This window comes from Muntiacus reevesi, chromosome 22 (assembly GCF_963930625.1).
Source record: "Muntiacus reevesi chromosome 22, mMunRee1.1, whole genome shotgun sequence".
NCBI classification, from domain to species: Eukaryota; Metazoa; Chordata; class Mammalia; order Artiodactyla; family Cervidae; genus Muntiacus; species Muntiacus reevesi.
Genome location: NC_089270.1, coordinates 49,268,038 through 49,287,193, shown reverse-complemented (window position 1 = coordinate 49,287,193; position 19,156 = coordinate 49,268,038). Strand labels below are relative to the sequence as shown.

At 41.1% G+C, this 19,156-nt stretch overlaps 1 protein-coding gene across 1 annotated transcript; it reads right to left on the bottom strand.

Moving 5' to 3' along the window:
• Positions 1–5,227: 5,227 nt before the first annotated feature.
• Positions 5,228–19,156, bottom strand: LOC136152774 (cyclin-Y-like protein 1). The gene is made up of 7 exons (XM_065914145.1): positions 19,137–19,156; positions 18,967–19,002; positions 16,775–16,826; positions 15,817–15,936; positions 11,798–11,964; positions 8,419–8,581; positions 5,228–7,294 (listed from the first exon to the last, which is right to left on the bottom strand). The coding sequence occupies exons 1-7, from the start codon at positions 19,154–19,156 to the stop codon at positions 7,187–7,189; spliced, it is 666 nt and encodes a 221-aa protein (XP_065770217.1). The 3' UTR covers positions 5,228–7,186.

Below are 19,156 nucleotides of genomic sequence, written 5' to 3'. Positions count from 1 at the left end.
CTTAATACTAACAAAAGGAAATCCAGATCGTCTTGATAAGAAGTTTTTTGTTTTGTTCCTGGAAGTCAGTAGAACAGCAGTTGTATGTGGTTATGTTAGTTTCAAGGTACTTAATTTGCTGACACTATTTCAGATAAAAAATCTGTATGTATTATATTTGTGGGAAGCTAAAATAATGGTTTGAGGTTTTTATCAAATATGGAGAGTAGTTATTTATGAAAAACCAAGAAATGTCTGTTTTTGTTTCTTTGTTCCCAATTAATATAGATAAATTTTAAAGTGCATTAAAGCAATGGTAAAGTAAGTAAAAAGATGCTACACAAGTATTTTTCTCTTCATGCTTTTACAAAGAGAGACACTGCTTTCTAAGTGATTCCCTGGAGTAGGAAATGGCAAACCACTCCAGTATTCTTGCCTGAAAAATTCCAAGGACAGAGGAGCCTGGTGGGCTACAGTCCACAGCATCTCACAGAGTTGGACATGAATAGCATGGGCTGGCTGAAGGCGCTATGTGGATTCTAACTTAATTATCAGATTTCTCAGATATGAGTGGCAACCTTTTTATTGATAATGAAATTAAGCAAACTCCAATCACAGAAGCAGAACTAATGAAAACATGTTTTACTTGAATATACTTCTTAGGTTTCTCCTGCCAATCCTGTGATTGTTTTATGATTCACTTGAAGAAGGGAAATACACAAGAACAGAGGCACTGCCTGACATTGTGTTGTTTCGTCAGCTCTGTCTAGACTGCTGAAGCAATTTGGATGAAAGCGGTGCTGTTCTGTGTGTGTGCTTCCCAGTCATGAACTCCCCAAACTTGATCATTCAATTTACAACTTGGTATTAAGGCCTCCCAGGTGGCTCAGACAGTTAATTATGTGCCTGCAATGCTGGAGACCTGGGTTCAATCCCTGGGTCTGGAAGATCCCCTGGAGAAGGAAATGGCAACCTACTCCAGTATTCTTGCCTGGAGAATTCCATGGACAGAGGAGCCTGGCGGGCTATAGTCCATGGGGTCACAAAGAGTTGGACATGACTGAGCAACTAACACCTTCACTTTCATTAAGGTCTAAACACCAGTCAAGGAGCCCAGATAAGGAGATATATATTCTCCCTCTATATTTGTGGAGAACTGGTTCCAGGAACTTTCCCTCCTGCAAATACCAAAATCCACAGATGCTCAAGTCCTTTATGTAAAATGGTGCAATATTTCCATATGACCTACACACAGTCCTTCCGTCTTCCCCCTGCATCCTCCCATATACTTTAAATCATGCCTAGATTACTTCTAATATCTAATACAAATCCTCAGTAAGGAGTCGTTTTAAGTATAATGCAAATGGTTGGTGGTATGCAGCAAATTAAAGTTTTGTTTTTCGGAACTTTCTTAAATTTTTTCCCCAAGTACTTCCAACCCATGGTGATTGAATCCACTGATCAGAACCTGTGGATACAGAGGACCTAGTGTAAGTTGATTTAAAGTTGCCACTTCCCTGACAATATGGACAGATGCTTAGCAAGCCTGAGAGAATGTAGTGTCAAAGTAAGATGAGCATTGTTAGATTGGTACACATTAGGGCATTTGAGAGAATAGAAAATACAGCAGTTGAGCTGGATCCTGGTAGAAGAGCCACTGTGCCTTCCCCATACAGGTCTCCATAGTTGACACATCTTCCTGATGCTTTCTCATTGCTTATTCCCCACCAGTAGGAAAGGGGCCTGTTAGACTTGGGTGGCTAGAGAAATAGGTCATAATGCATTGTTAGTGGTTTAGTTGCACAGCTCTTTAGTTGGTCACATCCAACAGAAGGAGAGGCAGTATAATTGTTCTATGCATAGATTTGGGAGCTAGACTGACTAGGGACTCAAATTCCAGCTCCATCAATCATGGGCTGCTTGATCCTCGACAGATTGTTTAACCTTTTAGTACTCTCATCTTAGTACTTTCTCATCTATGAAAGGGCGATAATGATAGTATTTATATTTTAGAGTTGAGAGGATCTGAAGGATTAAACCAGGTTGAGGTAAGTATCAATAAAATGAGGAGGAAGCAGCCATTCAGGCATGGGATGGGAGAGAATTGAAAGACTAGTTTTCAAGTTTGTGTCTGTGTAAGAATCACTGGGGGTTCCTATTAGAAATGTAGATTTCCTGGCTTCACTCCAGGAACTGAGATTCGTTTAGTCTAGGGTCCAGGAAGTGGTTCTTTTTGTTTTGTTTGCTTGTTTAAACTTTTAGAATTACTTTAGGTTTACACAGAAGTTGCAAAAATGTATACATCTTGCCCTAATATTAACATATTATCATAGCACTTTTGTTAAACTGAAGTCAAGATTATCATATTACTATTAACTCCAGTCTTCATTTGGATCTCACCAGATTTTCTACTAATGTTTCTTTATCTGTTCCAGGATTCCACTCATTTCTTACAGGTTTTCAGCCCATGAGAAGCAGATGGTCTAGGGACCACATCTTGTGAGATACTGGGACACGTAAAGGACCAAACAAGGTCAAACTGCCCTATCCTCATGTTGGGAAGATGAATGCAATTTTGAAGCAGAAGGGAATAAACCGGTGAGGCTCTGGAGGGGATGGGGGTGGATATAGCAGTTTGATTTTAAGCCTTGGGATGGAATTGCCTCCGTTGGATGACAGGGGTTACCTTAAGAGTGAGGCATCTGTTCCTAACACCAGGTGAAACAAGTTGTGGAGTCTGGAACGTGGGGTTGCTGCTTAGCCTGAGGTGATACGTCTAGAATTGTGGGCAGGTCAGGGGACTGAGTGCAGCAGATGGGGAACAAGCACCTTGAGGAGGGCCCAAGTAGTTGATTAAAGGGGATCACAGGGACCAGTTAGCCTGTGAGCCATATAAATCCTGTACTTCCTGGAACCTGCTAAGGCTTTGAAAGTGGATCACAGTAGTAACCAGCATCAAGCACTGCCACATTTGGCACTAGCAGAAAGTTAGAGGGTGAAGCTGAGATGATCCTCTTGAGAGAGGCCAGTGGGAGGTGACCAAACACTGAACCTTTGCCCTTGGAAGAGTCAGTTCTCACAGGGAGGAAATACAAGGCCACCGTCTGGGGAGCCAGAAGTAAAGGTTGGAAATGAGAATGCTAGGATGAAGGAATAGATGTTTTAAGAAAAAGTAAGGAGAACAATCTGAGTAGATATGGACACATTCTTGAGTACCTTAGGTTCTGAGGCTGTCACTGAATTTTTCTAATATTCAAATTACTAGCTCCCTTCACATTTACCTGGGCCTTTTTTAAAGAATGTTAACCACCTTTCATTTGACTCTGGATTCCTCTTAATTTCTATTTCACTTTCCTAGTTCTTTCTGCATCCTAGAGTTCCCTAAACCACAAAATGGTATTCTTAAAATTTGTTTCACATTAAGTAAATTGTTCTCTCATCTGCCAAACCCATTTAAAATAGACTAAATTGCCTCAGAAACCAGACTGCACCTGTGTACAAGGGACCAGACTTTGCTGAAGGGCTCCTGGATTTTATTTTTGCTGGCAGTATCAGGCTAGCCAGGGTGGTAAGTGGCCAACGGTTGAGATCTTAGGTGATCTAATCCTTGGTAGATGCTAGGGATAATCAACAGATTCTGCACAGAAACTAGCGCTTGCCTGAGAGAGGCTCTGCCAGCCATCAGGTGCTTTACCTAGTAGCTCTGAACTCACAGACCACAGCTTCTGGGCGAGGAACAATCCTTGTCACTCTACACATGGTTAGAAGGCTTATGTGATCAGAGTCCAGGTAACCTACATGCTGTATGGAAACACTTCCCAAAACATTGCATAACCTGAAATATAGAGTGAATGATTTTCCAGTAAATACTGACTTCATCAGCACTTTTAAAAAATCAAGTAATGGTATATCTTATAAAATGGGAAAACTAACAAATGAAACATGAGTTGTTATAAAACCAGGATTTAGCAATGTTGAATTTCAATAATGGGCATACAGGGTACTTTAGATGTGATAGAATAGGATCAGGAGAATCTGATACAGAATGGAAAAAACTTCTCAGAAACACTGGGCCCTAAGTTGTCTTAGGGTGAACCACGTGAATTTAATGTAGAAAAATGACAATTTCATTTGGTTCAAACATAGATTTGAAACCTTTGTCTTGTCCTTATAAAGTTCAGTTCACAGTATTCCAGTTAAAATTGCACCGTCAGTATATTCCAAAAACCAAAAATGAAAATAAATTTGAGTTGAGGTATTCTTTTATAGTCTTAGTACTTTAGGGAATAAACTCTTCCTAGGTATAAAATCTCAACACTACCCTATGGCCCCTACTAGGAACTAGTTTTCATGCCCTATAGTACTTATGAGAACCTTTAAGTTTTCCATTTATCAAAATGGCTGTAATTGTCTCTAGAATTAACACTGAAAGAGCAATTTTTAGTGATTCTAACTTGTCTTCAAGCTACAGTCGTGTCCAAGCAGTGTTCCTACCCCCACTTTTTTTTAACCTTTGACCACTCAAGATGTGACAGCATTTCTGCTTAGTAACTGGCATATTATTACATGGTACAAGCTATCTTAGTGATTTGTCATAGTTTTTCTCTCCTTCTGCACTAATTCAGATTATTTCTCCTAATCAACAACTTACCAAGAACAAAGTTAAAAGATCTGAACTTAGGTAGTGAATTAAGGTGGATGAAGACACAACAATACTATCAGGAGTGATGGAATATTGTGCGAGTGCAGTGACTAGGGTCTTAAAGAAACCTTATGGTGATCTGGTATATTACATGGCTTGCTTAGCAGTCACCCTCTTTATAACAACCGCAGTTCTACCTCCTCTTCTTCCACTTTCTTTCCTGTTCAGTGGCTTGAAATCCTCAGTAACTCACGTTCTGATTCACCAGTACTTCTGTAACTCTTTCCTGTGTTTTACCTTTTATCTTCCAATGTGCTTTTTTCCCCTGTTGGTACAATAACACACAATTCCAAAGTGCCATCGAATGCACTATGCCACTGAGCGCCACAGCCAGTGATTTTAAGTGTACTAAATTATCTTCTGGTTGAAAATAACATAAGCCAAAGAAATAAATGCCTCTTAACTAAAGGCAAAGGTCAAAGCAACTTTTGAATGCGTAGTCGGAAAATGTTTTCAGGCCTGCCTATCAGAGCGGATTGAGAACATTTGCACTAAGCAGAGCCGTGATGTTATGTGAGCAGTGAGAAGGTGCACAACAGCCACGTATTTTAATTAAAATAGAGTTTATTAGCTTTTCTTTTAATATAAACATGAGGAAGAAAAACCACACAAGTTGGAGCATTCTTTTCAAAATAAAACTGCAATCGATACTTGAATCTCCAAGCTCCATAAACAATATTTTTTGAGGTGGTAGACTGTAATATTTTATATCCATTATTTATCATTTATGTCTCTGTCCTTTAAAAATGATGGAACCTGTGGCACTCAATATAATGTGAAGCCTTGCTATAAAGAGAGGAAATATTTCTGGCCCAGAAATGCTTTGTTTACAGGCAAAGTTCCTAGAATTATGTTTGAGAAGGTAGGAGAAAGATTTTACATAGTTGAGAACACTTTTTTTTTTTTTTAAATGTTTCAAGTTTAGGTGACATCATTACCAATTTCCTAAGAGACTGATTACTGGACCTTCCTGTCTTTTAGTGGGCTTCCTGGTGGCTAAGTGGTACCCTGTGTTTTAAAAGCCTGAGGTAAGGGTTCCTAAGATTTATCTTTCCTCAAGTAACAACTTCAAGTGACACACCTACAGCCAGGTTAACACGCAGAACAGAAAAGCTGTTTCATGTCGCTTACTTTCCTGTCACCACTACTAGGGTCCCGTTCCTTTCAGTTTATTACTGAGAACTAATGCTATTGTTCGTAATTCCTTTACCAAACCTAGAAAAAAGAAACTTCCATGCTCAAGCAGATCAACAGCCCAGTCAGGCAAAGGACTATTTTAAAAAGAGGAGGCCAGGTCTATAAAGATCCAAGATATCCTCCTGAAGTCTTTGTGCAATTTGAAGCTGTGATACTTGTAGAAATATAAATGCTACAAACTTAAAAAAAATCACCTAAGAGTTTACTTGAATTTCTTCTAAACTCATTTAGTTTTGTAAATTTTAAACATTAAGCTCTTAATTTTAATCTTTTGTTTCAGACTATTGTTTGCCATCTTCAAGAGGGACTGAAACAAAAAATTCAAATTAAAAGCTTAACATCCAAGATTTACAAAACTAAATGAGTTTAGAAGAAATTCAAGTAGACTTTCAAGTGATACTTTGCGTCTGTAGCATTTATACTTCTCCGGCAGTGTCCTGGAGTGTCCAAGCACACTGTATTAAACCTTAAAATTGCACCAAGACTTTTGGGACACCTTCTATTTCACTATCTGCTTATTCCTGGACTAACAGGTTGGCTGGAATTACGAAAATATCCTTTAATACAAGTATTTAACAAAGAGGAAAATCATCAGAAAATGAGAAGCACCATTGGAGTTAACAAGAAACGCAGCGCGGACCCAAGAGAAGTAGGTAACAGCATGCTTTCTCTGCTTATGATCCCAAACATGCTAACATGCTAGTAAGTAGTGCTTGCAAAAGACTGAATGACAGGTGTTATTCAGCAGGTTTTTGGTTTACACTGATTGCCAAAAATGACTAGCAGCTTCAATGAAATAGGGAGGAAGAATCCTTCAAAACCTAACAATGCTACAACAGGCTGTTCCTAAGTGGCTTTATGAGTTGTTAGGAGTCCCATGTTTGAATGGTAATACTGCATTGATTCTAAAGGAATATGCAGCAATATGGGTGAGAAAAATAGGAAAAAGTAAAAGTTATATAGTGTCTTTAAAGTCTAAAAATTTAAACTATTAAAAAAAACCTCACATAGTTGACAGTTATCGGCCCACACAGTAAGCAAATATCTGTGGGTGGGTTGGGAGCTTTTAGCTTTGGAGTGGTTTTTGTAACTCTGTTTACATTAAAAAGGACAGAAGAGTGTGCTGCCTTGACAAGGTCCAGTTTTTTCCTATGACCATAACCTTTGCTGTCTGCAAGTCTCTTGAATTTAGTGTCTTTCTTCTAGGTGAAAATACTAACTTTGCTGGTTTCTGAGCAGGAGAGGTGGTATTTCTCCAGTCCTTGTTACGAGGGGTTCATGATGTTACAACCCCTCACCTCTCTCTGTTTATGAGAGGATGGCATTGGAGCGCTGAATACCAATGAAATTATCAGCGCTGAAAGACCTTCTCACAGCAACTCTGCTGTATTCATCTTCACACAGTCTGGAGATGGCCTAAAAAAGTCAATCAGATAGAACATAAGTATAATTGGGGGAAAAAAGTCCCAACCGTAAAGAAAGCAGCATTGATAAGCCACACATCTGCATTCATTTAGGTTGACAGTTGCTGCTACTTTGGATAGCTCATATCTACACTGCTGATTCCCGAAGATAATATTCTCCAAGGGCTATGATGAGATTGCTGGGGCAGGGAGGAACATATTTAAAAACTGGGTTCCCAAAATAGGCCCCATCTAACAGCAATATGATGTTAACTACATACTAGATCCTTAAGCATAATGAACACACCTGAGCAAAATCAGTGTTTACCCAGCTATTCAACCTCTATTCAGTCTTCATTATTTACTTCGCACTAAGAGCATTTTAATGAGGCAGGTGTGTGCTGAAGGCAAGAAAGGCCTAGTGATGAAGCACTACAAGGTGCTATTTCACATGCATGTAAACTATCGTAGAAAAATGTCTTATTTCTAAAGTACCAAGGTACTGGAAAAAGTGTCAACTTTATATGTATTCATTTCAGTTGTAAATTTTGCTGTATACCCACCAGAAATCACAAATTACTTCAAATTACTCTTCAAATCACTACTACAAATTACTTCATCCCATGTATGTTACCACTTCCATTAAAAACCCACCTACTTTCTACATCCAGTTTCTGAACCCACATTATAATTTCCAAGTATAGGTCTCACAGGTTAGCCCCTGATGCTTCTGGTCTAATAAACTCATGGGGCTGAACTGTGATACACACAAACACACACTACAAGCTCAGGCAGTTAAGAGTGGTAAGTAATTATCAATGTACATATGATTAGGGATACAATTATAAGAAATTATTCCTGTATGGTTAAATGTAAGTGTGGAGATTCAAATGGAAAACCATTAAAAACAATTAAATCTGATTTAAAATATTCTGAATTATGGTTACATAAGAGATATCTGTAATTTTTTTTAAAAAAATAATGTGAGATCTCTGTCTAACCCATAAAAGACACAGGGAATAAGATGCCAATGGGTTAATAAGCTCTTCAAACTGTTAGTCACTGCGTAGTGTAAGTCAGCCACAGATGCTGGCTTTGGTGGCTGACAAAACCCAGTTAGTGAATCCCCAGTCTTACCTCTAGGCTCTGTGCTCTTTCTTTGCTAAGAGGAGCAATTAGAAAACTCAGGTTTTTGTCATCTGCTAAGAAGCAAAGGTCAAAGTAGTATTTGGCATAAACACTGGCGGGAACATGAATATTAAACTGAAGGAGCTCCAGAAAGTGCCTGTGCATCTCATTCCTGGGGGAGGAGAAGACAAACCAACACAGGACAATTTTAGTCAGCTGGGCTGCCTTCAGAAGCCCATTCTGTGCCACAACAGCTCTAAACACAGTTTGGAAACAAACAATGGCTCCCCAGCTGGATTAACACACTAATGTTCAAACAAGGTACAGCTCTTTGTGGTTCTTCCTGCGTCCTGGCATTTGGAGTTTGGGACAAGGTGGGGCGGTTACGGCCCTCTTATGCACCCATGCTGCTGACTCGGGAGCTCATTCTTCAGAGTTCCATTAGTGCAGCTGGCATTCATGCTCCACGCTCACTCACAAGGCCCCGCTATAGTCATCAGATGAAAGGAATGATGTATGCTGTTTATTAGCTCTGGAGAACTTGCAGACATTTTCACCGATAACAGGAAGGGGCTTATTGAAGTAGAGACACACCAAGAAAAGGAGTAGGCACATCACCGCGGCACAAATGGGGTCATGGAGAGCCACTGCTATTATCTCTGAGGGGAGAAGACTCTTGAGGCAACAAGGATTCATCTCAGATAAATAAATAAATAAGCTACACTCGATGTGAAAGGGAATCCCCTCCCCCCGCTCCAGTGCAGGGGACTGTGGCAAAGGGCAGAATGCAAGTTTCTGTTCCTCTTAACCCCAGTAGGACCAGAAGGTGTTCCTGGGACAGGATGGGATACACTTTTTAAGATATGAGAGGCAGTAGGATTAAGGGGAGACGTCTTGGCTAGACTAAATGCACCTGAGCAATGATCCCGATGGAGCAGTTCCCCCTGTGCTCTGTCCGCCGGCCCTGACTAGGACAGAAGGCGCACAGGCACGCAGGGGGCGAATCCAATGAAGTGGGAAAGTAGGGTCCTGGGGGCAGATCTTTCCTGTGGGACCATACACAGTCATTTGCTTGTCTAATGTTTAAGTAAATAAAATCAGAGTAAGTCTTACCACTTTCACAGCAATCATTTTAAAGAGTTAATTATATACAAATGATAAATACCCAGACAAATGAAAGTGACTTATTTTTCAAAATATTTGCTTCCTGGTTTTAAACTGTTAATCTTTTATCCATTGGTAAGTCATCAAATGTTTGATGTTCTCCTGCGTGGAGAGCAGAGTGTGAGCAGAAATGAGGTTTCTCATTTGTTGAATGTTAAACCTAACTGAACCTACCTCCAAAATTAATTTCCTGTTCATATGGCCATAAGTCTATAGAAATATAAATCAGAAAATGTTTTGATAATCAGCTAATCAGGACTTAATTTACTACAGGAATAAATGCACTTCACTATCCCTTTTATATTCTCTTCCACTAATATATTTTAATTGTGTGGAAATACAGTACTTCATAGGATTAACATGTCTATTAACAGAGCTTTACTTACTGAAGAAAAAAGCATTAGGACTACAGAATATGCTTCTGCGTTGTTTTTTTTTTTTTTTTTTAAATGACTAGATGACTGAAGAGCATGCCATTTATAGGGGCAGCAAATTTTCTGAACAGCAGCTGCTCAATATATTCAAACAAGATACATGGATGTTAGAAAACTTTTAAGGAAAAGCTGATAGATGCCAATTTTTCAATGTAGACTCAAAATGAGACCATTACAAATAGCTGCCAACAGCAGGGGGATGAGACAAATGTGACTTGAACACTTGGCTGTAATGCTTTCCAGTTTCCAAAGATCATAAGCAAAAGCAACCTATTACGAACATAGCTCCTGGTGATTCTGTTGTACACAGAAAAGTGCTGTTTACAATTAGCTTCTTCCTGTAGCTAGACACTGCCATCAGTGCTATTGGGCTCACATCTATGAACATCCACACACCTTCCCCTGCATGTTCTCTGATGCTGTAACTGGACCCAGAGCCCCCGTCAGCTTAGTTGCAGGTTCTGAGAAAATTTCAGCTGCCATCATGGCAGACCTGGTGTTTATGATTACACATTTTCCTTCCTTCAAGGAACCAGTTTAAAGATGGATGATAGTGGTGCTCAATGTCACCTTAGTTTCTACAAATTCTAAAAGTACTTCTACTTATCTCGAATTATCTGCCGTAACACTAAGGTGGCTACCAGCAATATCACCATGACACTTTTTATCATCAAAGTGGACATTTTCACCAAAAGCCACTTTGACAGCTACCAACAATCACTGGTCCCTTCTCTTAGTCACAAGCTTCTTTGCTTCAGTTGTAAATATGCACTTTGGTAAATCTGAATTAAGAGTCAGGGGCAAAGGTAACAAAAACAAACTCTTGCCACTGCCTGCCATGACCTCTGCTGTTCACTATAATAAAGAGGTACCCCTTTACGTTTTCCTAAATGCCACCCACAAGGACATTTTTGCTGTCAAGTGAACACTTCTAGAGTCTGCTGCAAATACCTCTCTGGTTCCTGCTGCCTCCCACCCTCGGGGCCCTTCCCTGCAGCCAGACAGCAAGCCTGATGTTTCATGCCCATGGGAGCATGCCATCTGTGAGGAACCCCCCAAGTTAACTCGAGGCCCCACCAAGTACCGCTGTGGTTGCTGAGTGCCCCGGGTGAGGCCCCACTGACACTTCCCGGGCTACCTGAGACAAAGGAGTTTCCTAACTCGGCAGACCTACTTCTAAACAGGGGGAACACTCCTGACAGTGGAGGAGACAGAACACAGAGATCTAAAACCTTTCTATTTGGTCATCTGTACATCATGGTTTCTGTAACAACAGAACCTTAGAGACAACCTCAGATTACAAAAGAAGAAAAGACCTGCAAAAACAAACATACAATGTGTGACTCAAGTTGAAGTTATAACCTCAGTAGTCTGGAGGTGCTAAGACCTCAGCAGTGACCACTTAACTTCCAAGGCCAGACATGTGTCTCTTAAAAACAGACTGGACCTGGTAGACAGCTTTAAGAAAGACGTGAAGTTATTTACTGCACCATGCTGTTCTGGTAGTGAGCTTGTAAAATGGTAAAAACCACCAGAAAAGTAATTTCAATTTATCAAGCAGAATATTACAACAGTAACACACCAAGATTTAACTAATGAATGATGGGAAATACAAATGGTTATACTACAGCTAGACAGAAAGAAGTCTAATTTTATATTTATACCTAATTCAGCTCTCTGCGCAATGTAACCTTTCTTAAAATGTAACATTTCTTAAGCTGTAAACTTTATGGGAGCAAATAAGGTATTGGAAAATGGTTAGACAGTTCACCGTAACCTTACAAACTCACATGTCCTCAACTGTAATGTCCTTTAGGATCTGGCAGTAGTCCACATTCCAAACAGCCTGATCGTCCCAAACCTTGGAGGCAAGAAGAATGGCTCCCAAAACAATTCTTTTCCAGTTAGTGGGGCAAATGTCGATCTCAGCATAAGTTAAAAGCCTTTCTAAGTAAACCTGCAAAAGTAGAGGACTGACCTTTGGTTTTAGTTCAGTTTAAGGGCTGTGATAGAATTGTTAGGAATGATAGGTTTCATCTGTTTTTAACATGTCTTTTATTCTTTGGTTCTACAGAGACTTCTGCTCGGCCAGCCAAGGCCAAAGGCCAGGTCACAGTTGTAAGGCAAATATTTCTGTCAGTCTGGTATTTCTACTCTGCCCATGTGAATTTCCAACCCAATTTTGGTCGCAGGAATGAAAGGACATCTCAGCATTCTAAAGACAGGCATTGTGTTATTACCTTTCCACTTGTAAAAGGCAGCACGTATAGCCCAGCATCGATTCAAATGTTCAGTAAATGTTTGAGTGCCTACCGTGTGCAATGTACCTACCATACTGGTGGTGGGTACGTGGCAATTTTACATAAAGCTTGAGTATGTAAAACTCTGGTAAGACTGAGCAGTTCTTTATCTTCTCTTCAGAGGGTGAACCTGAAGATAATAACTGGTGGTCAAGAGAGCCTCCCAGTGGCTGCTGCGTGGCAGAGCAGGACAGGCAGCACAAAGCAGCTGTGCTTTACACTTGGTCAGCCTTCTTAGGGAAGATTCGTGCACAGAAAGAGCTTTTTGTTCACATCTCCGTTATTTCATAACTCATTTGTCTTACATATTCTGCAACTTAGTCAATTTGTTTGGTTCTAAGGTGGTTAAGAGCTGCCGGTGTCTGAATCCCTGGGGCTCCTCTAAATCTGCCAGGTAGTCTGTGGGATGACTTCATGGCTTCTTTTATATGTGTCAAATGGCTATTCTATAACGAACCAGACCAAGTTAACAGCTGAGTAAAGATTAAAGACATAAGTTGTGATGGTGCTACCTCTGCAGAAGAAAATATATGCCATTTGACAAAAAGAAAAATGTCCCGTTATCAGACTGACAGCTCCGATCTGCCAAAACTCTCCAAACTCAACTGTGTTTCAAACACGGTTACTGAGATTATATACCCTTAGTGAACTTCTGCCCCCCACTCCCCAGAGAACTCCGCGTGCGCCTGTACTCTCTAAGAACGAGTCTCCCACAGGGTCCGCCCCTCTACTGTATTATGGCACTGGTAGAGGCAATTCAACCTTAGGGGCAGTCCCTCAGCTTCCTCTCAGCTTCACTAAAGGCAAACCTGGTCTCATTTACACCACTTGCCCTCCTGTCTCAGTGGAAGGGACATCTCTTTCTTTTCCCTGAAGCTAACTCTTCTATGAATGAAGTCAGTCCCACCTCTCATTTCTGCACAACACTGTTCCCACAATTTATCTCTTCTTGAACAACCCCCCTTCTCTGTCAGAGATTTTCTCCAATGTTCTCTTACATGTTCTCAGCCCATCTGTCACCACCCCTTAGAACACTTCCTTCAGGAAATGTTCCAACACTGGCTCCTCATGACCCATCCTCTCCTTAGCCCATTTAGTCTGCCCCTGGCCGCCACTGCCCCGCTGAAATTACTGAGGCGTGGTCACTGCTGCCTTCATGACAAACAGCCAGCACTCTTCATCGCAGCGCCCCACTCCCCAGGCCTGCCCTCAGAGCTGAGAGAGACTGCCACACGCCTGGCTGCCAGGACCAAAGACCTCCGCTTGAGTTATCGCACTGCCGTCTGCTGGGAATTCTTATCTCTACTTTCACTGGTCACCTGCCGGCTCTGCTCTTGTGTCCGTCACTTCTGGCTTCTATCACTGCCACTGCCTCCTAACTTCTCTGCTTCCACTGACCGCCAACCACCGTCTGTTCTCCCCAGAGCAGCCAGGAGAACCTCTCAGATTAAGTGCACTTCACGGGCCTGCTCAACATCTGCCAGGGCTCTCCCATCAAACAGGTCACTTCTGTGGCCTGCTAGTTACGAGGCCCCGTGTGAGAGGCCATCGTCCTTCTGTGACCTCATCGCCTGTGCCTTCCCTCATTCCCTACGCTGATCACAGGGGCACCTTGCTGATCCCTCAGCACAGAACCCGTTCCTGTCTGCGCCTTGTGCTCTGCCCCCTGCCTGCGCTACCAGGCCCCTCATCTTCCTCAGTCCAGCCAGGTCCTGGTTCAGATCTCACCTCTGTAAGGAGGCTCTTCCTGGTCTTTCTAGCGTGCATGCGTTAAGTCGCTCAGTCGTGTCTGACTCTGTGACCCCATGGACCCGTCTGGCTCCTCTGTCCATGGGGAATTCTCCAGGCAAGAATACTGCAGTGGGTTGCCACTCCCTTCTCCAGGGGATCTTCCCAAACCAGGGATGGAACCCAAGTCTCCTGCACTGCAGGCAGACTGCTTCCTGTCTGAGCCACCAGGGAAGCCCCTCTAATCTCTCCATGCCTTTACCTTGCTTTCTCTTTCTAGCTTTCACTACTACTTCAAACAGTCATCTTTTTAAAATACTCATTTTAAAAAGTCTTACACTCTGTGGTACACCCGATACTTACACACACTGTAAATGAGCCATACTCCATAAAAACTAGAGAAAAACAAAACCCTTATGTCTGCTATACTCACCTCAGAAAGGCAAGGACTCTCCTCTGTGCCCAGCACTTAGAACCGTGACACAGGCAGGCATCTGGTGCCTGTCTATGCCCTAAGGAGCTCCTTGGCAGCACTCGGCACGTGCGCCGTGCTCTCCTTCCTCAAGCTCTCCTGGCAGCTCTTCTGAGTCTCTCCTGGGTTTCCTCCCACTCCAGCCACTCCTCTGGGGACGTGTCCTCTAAGTGCTGATGGTCCCCACAGATCTATCTTCTCCTCAACTTGTATTTAACGTACTTTCTCTGCATTTGAACAGCTACACGTAATTCCCTGCCTCTTGCTCAGCTTTAGGCTCCAATCCCATACAGTCAAATGACTGCTAGACACTGTCGCTCTGCTGTCTCACAGGTCCATCGGGCTTAACTTGTCTACAAAGAAATGCCCCTCTTCCAACCCACACACTCTCTCCTGCCTGCATTTCCCAGCTCTGCACGTGCCAGCGCCACTCCTGCCTCTCTCAAGCACATGCTAACTAAGCACCGTAGCTGGCTTGCAGCTCCAAGAAAAGGCCTGCGTCTGACCCGGGGCCCACTGAGGGGAGCCTCCTCTCCCACACTCTGCCTGCAGAGGCGCGGGCAGCGGTGGACGCAGGCCCTCCCTTCAGACCATGCAGCTGACTTTCCCCTATAGATCTGCTACAGGGAGGAGCTGGGCAATCCCCACTAGCTCTCAGCTGAGCATGATGTGTTACTGAAATGATAAAATCTTACCAGAGGAACTCGGTACGGATGACAGAAAGGTCCTCACATAGCTGGAGCTTGGCAGGCTAACCTGAGTAAGCCTTTCCGAGCACTGCTGACACCCCAGGCCTGGGCACCTTCACACGCAGGACCAGAGGACAGTAGAGATGGTTAACACTGCCGTCCAAGGCCAGGCAGGTGAAGGCAGTCGGTCTCAATCAAGACACACATCACAACTGCCTAGGCAACACAGCCTGAGACTCAGAAACACACTGAATCTGCACCTGCCGTGGGCCAGGAAGTGCAGTGACTGCCTCCATCCCACCACCCAGCGCACTTTGCCGGTGTGCACCTGTGTGCACTGTGTGCCCATGCGTCCTGAGGTGTGGAAGGAGAAACCAGACGTCTCTCCTGCTGCCTTTAACATCAACTGCTTTGTGATGAGAAAAGCAATGGCAACATTTTAAATCATGATGATTACTAAAGCTCAAATCTGTATGTTTTAATTCTTTTTGATACATTTCTCTTTAATAAAGTTCTGATGATCATTTCAGGAACCTACTTTCATTTGAAAAACAGGCCCATATCTTCTGTACAAGAAAAAATTTTCTAGAGATGCTTCTATTAAGAGAAAAATATATTACCAAAGTCACAATTGCACATTCAGCAGTCAGCCGGGCGGCACTGAAAAGAGTATGAACAAATCTGTAAATGAATTTGTGTTCAGGATCATGCTTAAAGTACTCCTCCAGAACCCTTTCTCGCTGAAAGAAGAAAAAACACAATGTTAAGTATCCACTGAAGAAAAATACTTAAAAGTACCCTCAAGATAGCAATCTTCACACGTGGGCCCACATGCTACTTAAAATAATTTTGACTAGGTGACATATCTTGTAGTCTTTTAAATATAAACAATTGGATCCTAAAGTACCATAGTGATTCAATACTCACTACCATTCATTAAAGAAAAATGCAAGCACAACCTCAGAAAATGTATTTTCACCTTCTTCCCCAAAGAATTCTAACCAAATGCAAACTATTTTTAGGCTCAAAGTCCTGCTGATCACTGAACGTCATCATACTTTTCTGCAGTCAACCATGGAAACACCTTTCCACTGTCCTGTAACCAGAGGCTCTAAGAGTGTGCTCTTACACAGCGGTCACCAGTCATGTGTGTCTACTGAGCACCTGAAGAAGTGAGTTTTTAAACCCTGTCATTTTAATTAGTTTAAAATTTAAACAGTTTTTAAATTTTCTCCTTAGAGGCCTTACATATGTGTTAGGAAATGTTTATATTGTGTGATGCTATGGAAAATCATCCTTTAAAAAGCTACATTTTCTGTTACTTGGATATGTTTACTTACCTGCTCATTCGTCATACAAAGCGTAACTTGGTTCTTATCAGTCACACCCCTGACACAATATGCTTTTGTAAAATTACTTGACATAATATGGGGTGGGGGAAGACTTAAAGGAAGACAATCTTGGCTTTGAGCTGGAGGCAATAATTTTCTTCTAGTAATTAATTTCAAAGCAAATCAGCATGAAATAAACACAACTGTAACAAGAAAAAAATACACCTTCAATAAAAGTGACACTTACTGTGAGTGGATGTGATCTCTCATCAAAAATGTCCAAGGACCTGTTGGCATCTCTATAAAATAAGAATGTGTATTTTAAAAATTAATTCAGGAGTTACTAGCTTAGTAAAATATCTGCTAAAAGTAGAGAGAGGAGTAGAGGAAGCTTAACCTTAATAAAGCAAACAGTTTTACATATTCTCCTGGATTCTGCCCTTAGAAAGGTTTTCTGACCTATTTTATACTCAGCACACCAAGTTGCATGAAATCTCTTCTACAACCAGCCAGAGCTGCCTTTACCCACACAGACCCCTTCTAACAGGCAATGTTCGTAGACCAATACATTTCCACTTCACTAACGTCACAATGGAATATATAAGAACATTTTATCAAGTGGTAGTAGTGGGCAATAAAGTCTAACTTCAATGAATGTAAATATGAGATTCATGATTTTTTCTTGTCTCCACCCCCTTTTGTTCTTCATATTATATTCTTATTGTTTATTTCTTCTTGTCTCTTTTAAATAGTTTGAGTTAAAAATTTTAATTGTCTTTTAAGAGAGACCAGGCTTTTTCTTTTAAATTCCACCACACTTTTCTGCACTGTGCCCATTTAAACAGCAGTTCTGCAAATGTGGTCTATAAGCCTCTGGGAATCTCCCCTGGCCCCTCTTCAGAAATCCTGTAAGTCCAAGAGGTCAAAAGTTTTTTTATAAGAATACCAAGACATCACCTGCCTCTACACTGTTTGACACTTAACTATGATTGTATAAAAGCAAAAGTGGGTAAAATTGCTCATTTCTGAGTGTGAATCAAGGCAGTGGTATGAAACTAAATTAGAAGTCATTCACTTATTCCTGGCCAAATGAATGTAAAAAATCTGCTTCACTTAAGAACATCCATGATGAAAGAGTAAAAATTAAGTGTTCTTAAACCTTTACTCTTCTTCTTCATATTCTGAGTAAGTGGAAAGTATGCATTAAGCACTTGTATGTACTGAAATATGGCTGTGCTAAGGAAGAGCACTTGTAACTTACTGGTAACCAAGTCACTTTTTCCCCACTAGAACATCACATTTAAACCACTTTTTTCATGAAACACCAATTGACAGTCATTTTCAAAAATGAACAAAGTGAGCCTGTCACTTCAAAGAAAACTCTAAACTATTTGTTGCCAATGATAAAATTCAAACCATTAAGCTAAAAATATTAGGATTTTTGGAAAATTTGTACCTTTCAGTGTGAGCTTTATTTATGGTGAGCTTGATTTACAAATACTTAAAGATTTTTCCGATAAGACTGGTAGTGATACTAACAAGAGTGAGTTTTTGACACTGTCTGAAGACATGTGAACCAATACTTTGCAAATGACAATGTATAATATTATAAAATCATGTACAGATAAAAAGATCCACTCAGTATACATGACAGATCAATGGGCATTAATTTAACATAGTATCTATCTCAAGTTCACTGATAATGACTTGGAGCTCCATCTTAACTAATTTAATAAACTGGCACATGTGGATTTTGGGGACAGTATCAAAGAATATGTCCAATTATCTCAAGGCTTTAAAAATTCACCTTTTCCCAACTATATGTCTGCATGTAGCTGGATCTTCATATTGCTTCTTCAAAGCAAATGACTGAAGACAATGTTGACATGAGAATCAACTGTCTCCTATTAATGAGATACTATTCTCTCCACTATTTTGTTGTGGAAAATGGTTATTTTTCATTTAAAAAATGACTTATGTTAAACACTGGGGTCCCCAGTCAGATGGTGATCTCATCCCTCAGGAGACAGTTTTCCTGTCCTAATGTGGAGAGAAGCAGATCACCTTACTTGCACCTACAGAGCAGAGGCCGGGGTGCTGCTAAATACTCTGTGACACACAGGGTGGCACCCCCACACCAAAGCCTCATCCAGCTCAAAACTTCAGCAGTGCTAAGGAAAGCCTGTTTTAACATACAGTGGATTTACTTTTTTAAATTTTAAATTTCAGTTTCTAATACAGTAAATATCCATATAAACCACATAAAACTTAAAGAATTAAGAGTCCCAAAATAAAAATAAATGATTCACTTTAATACTGTAATGAAAGCACTCTAACAGTAAAAGCTTACTCTAATACTGTCTATTGTTATTAACACTAAACTTGATACTGTGTAAATTAATTAGCTGGAATAACAAGACAGGTTTTAAAAGAGTTCACCTGTTCTTTAGGTGGTAATATATTGCTGAGATCACACTGTGGAGGAAAAAAAAATATTGTAATAATTGGTTTTTATCACATTAGGCCTGAAGACATTTTAAAGGGTTGGCAGAGAGGTAAGACCAACCAGATGCCCAGTGGGCCCCACACCCCCTAATTCAAAGCAGTACCCATAGGTGGTATCCCCCAT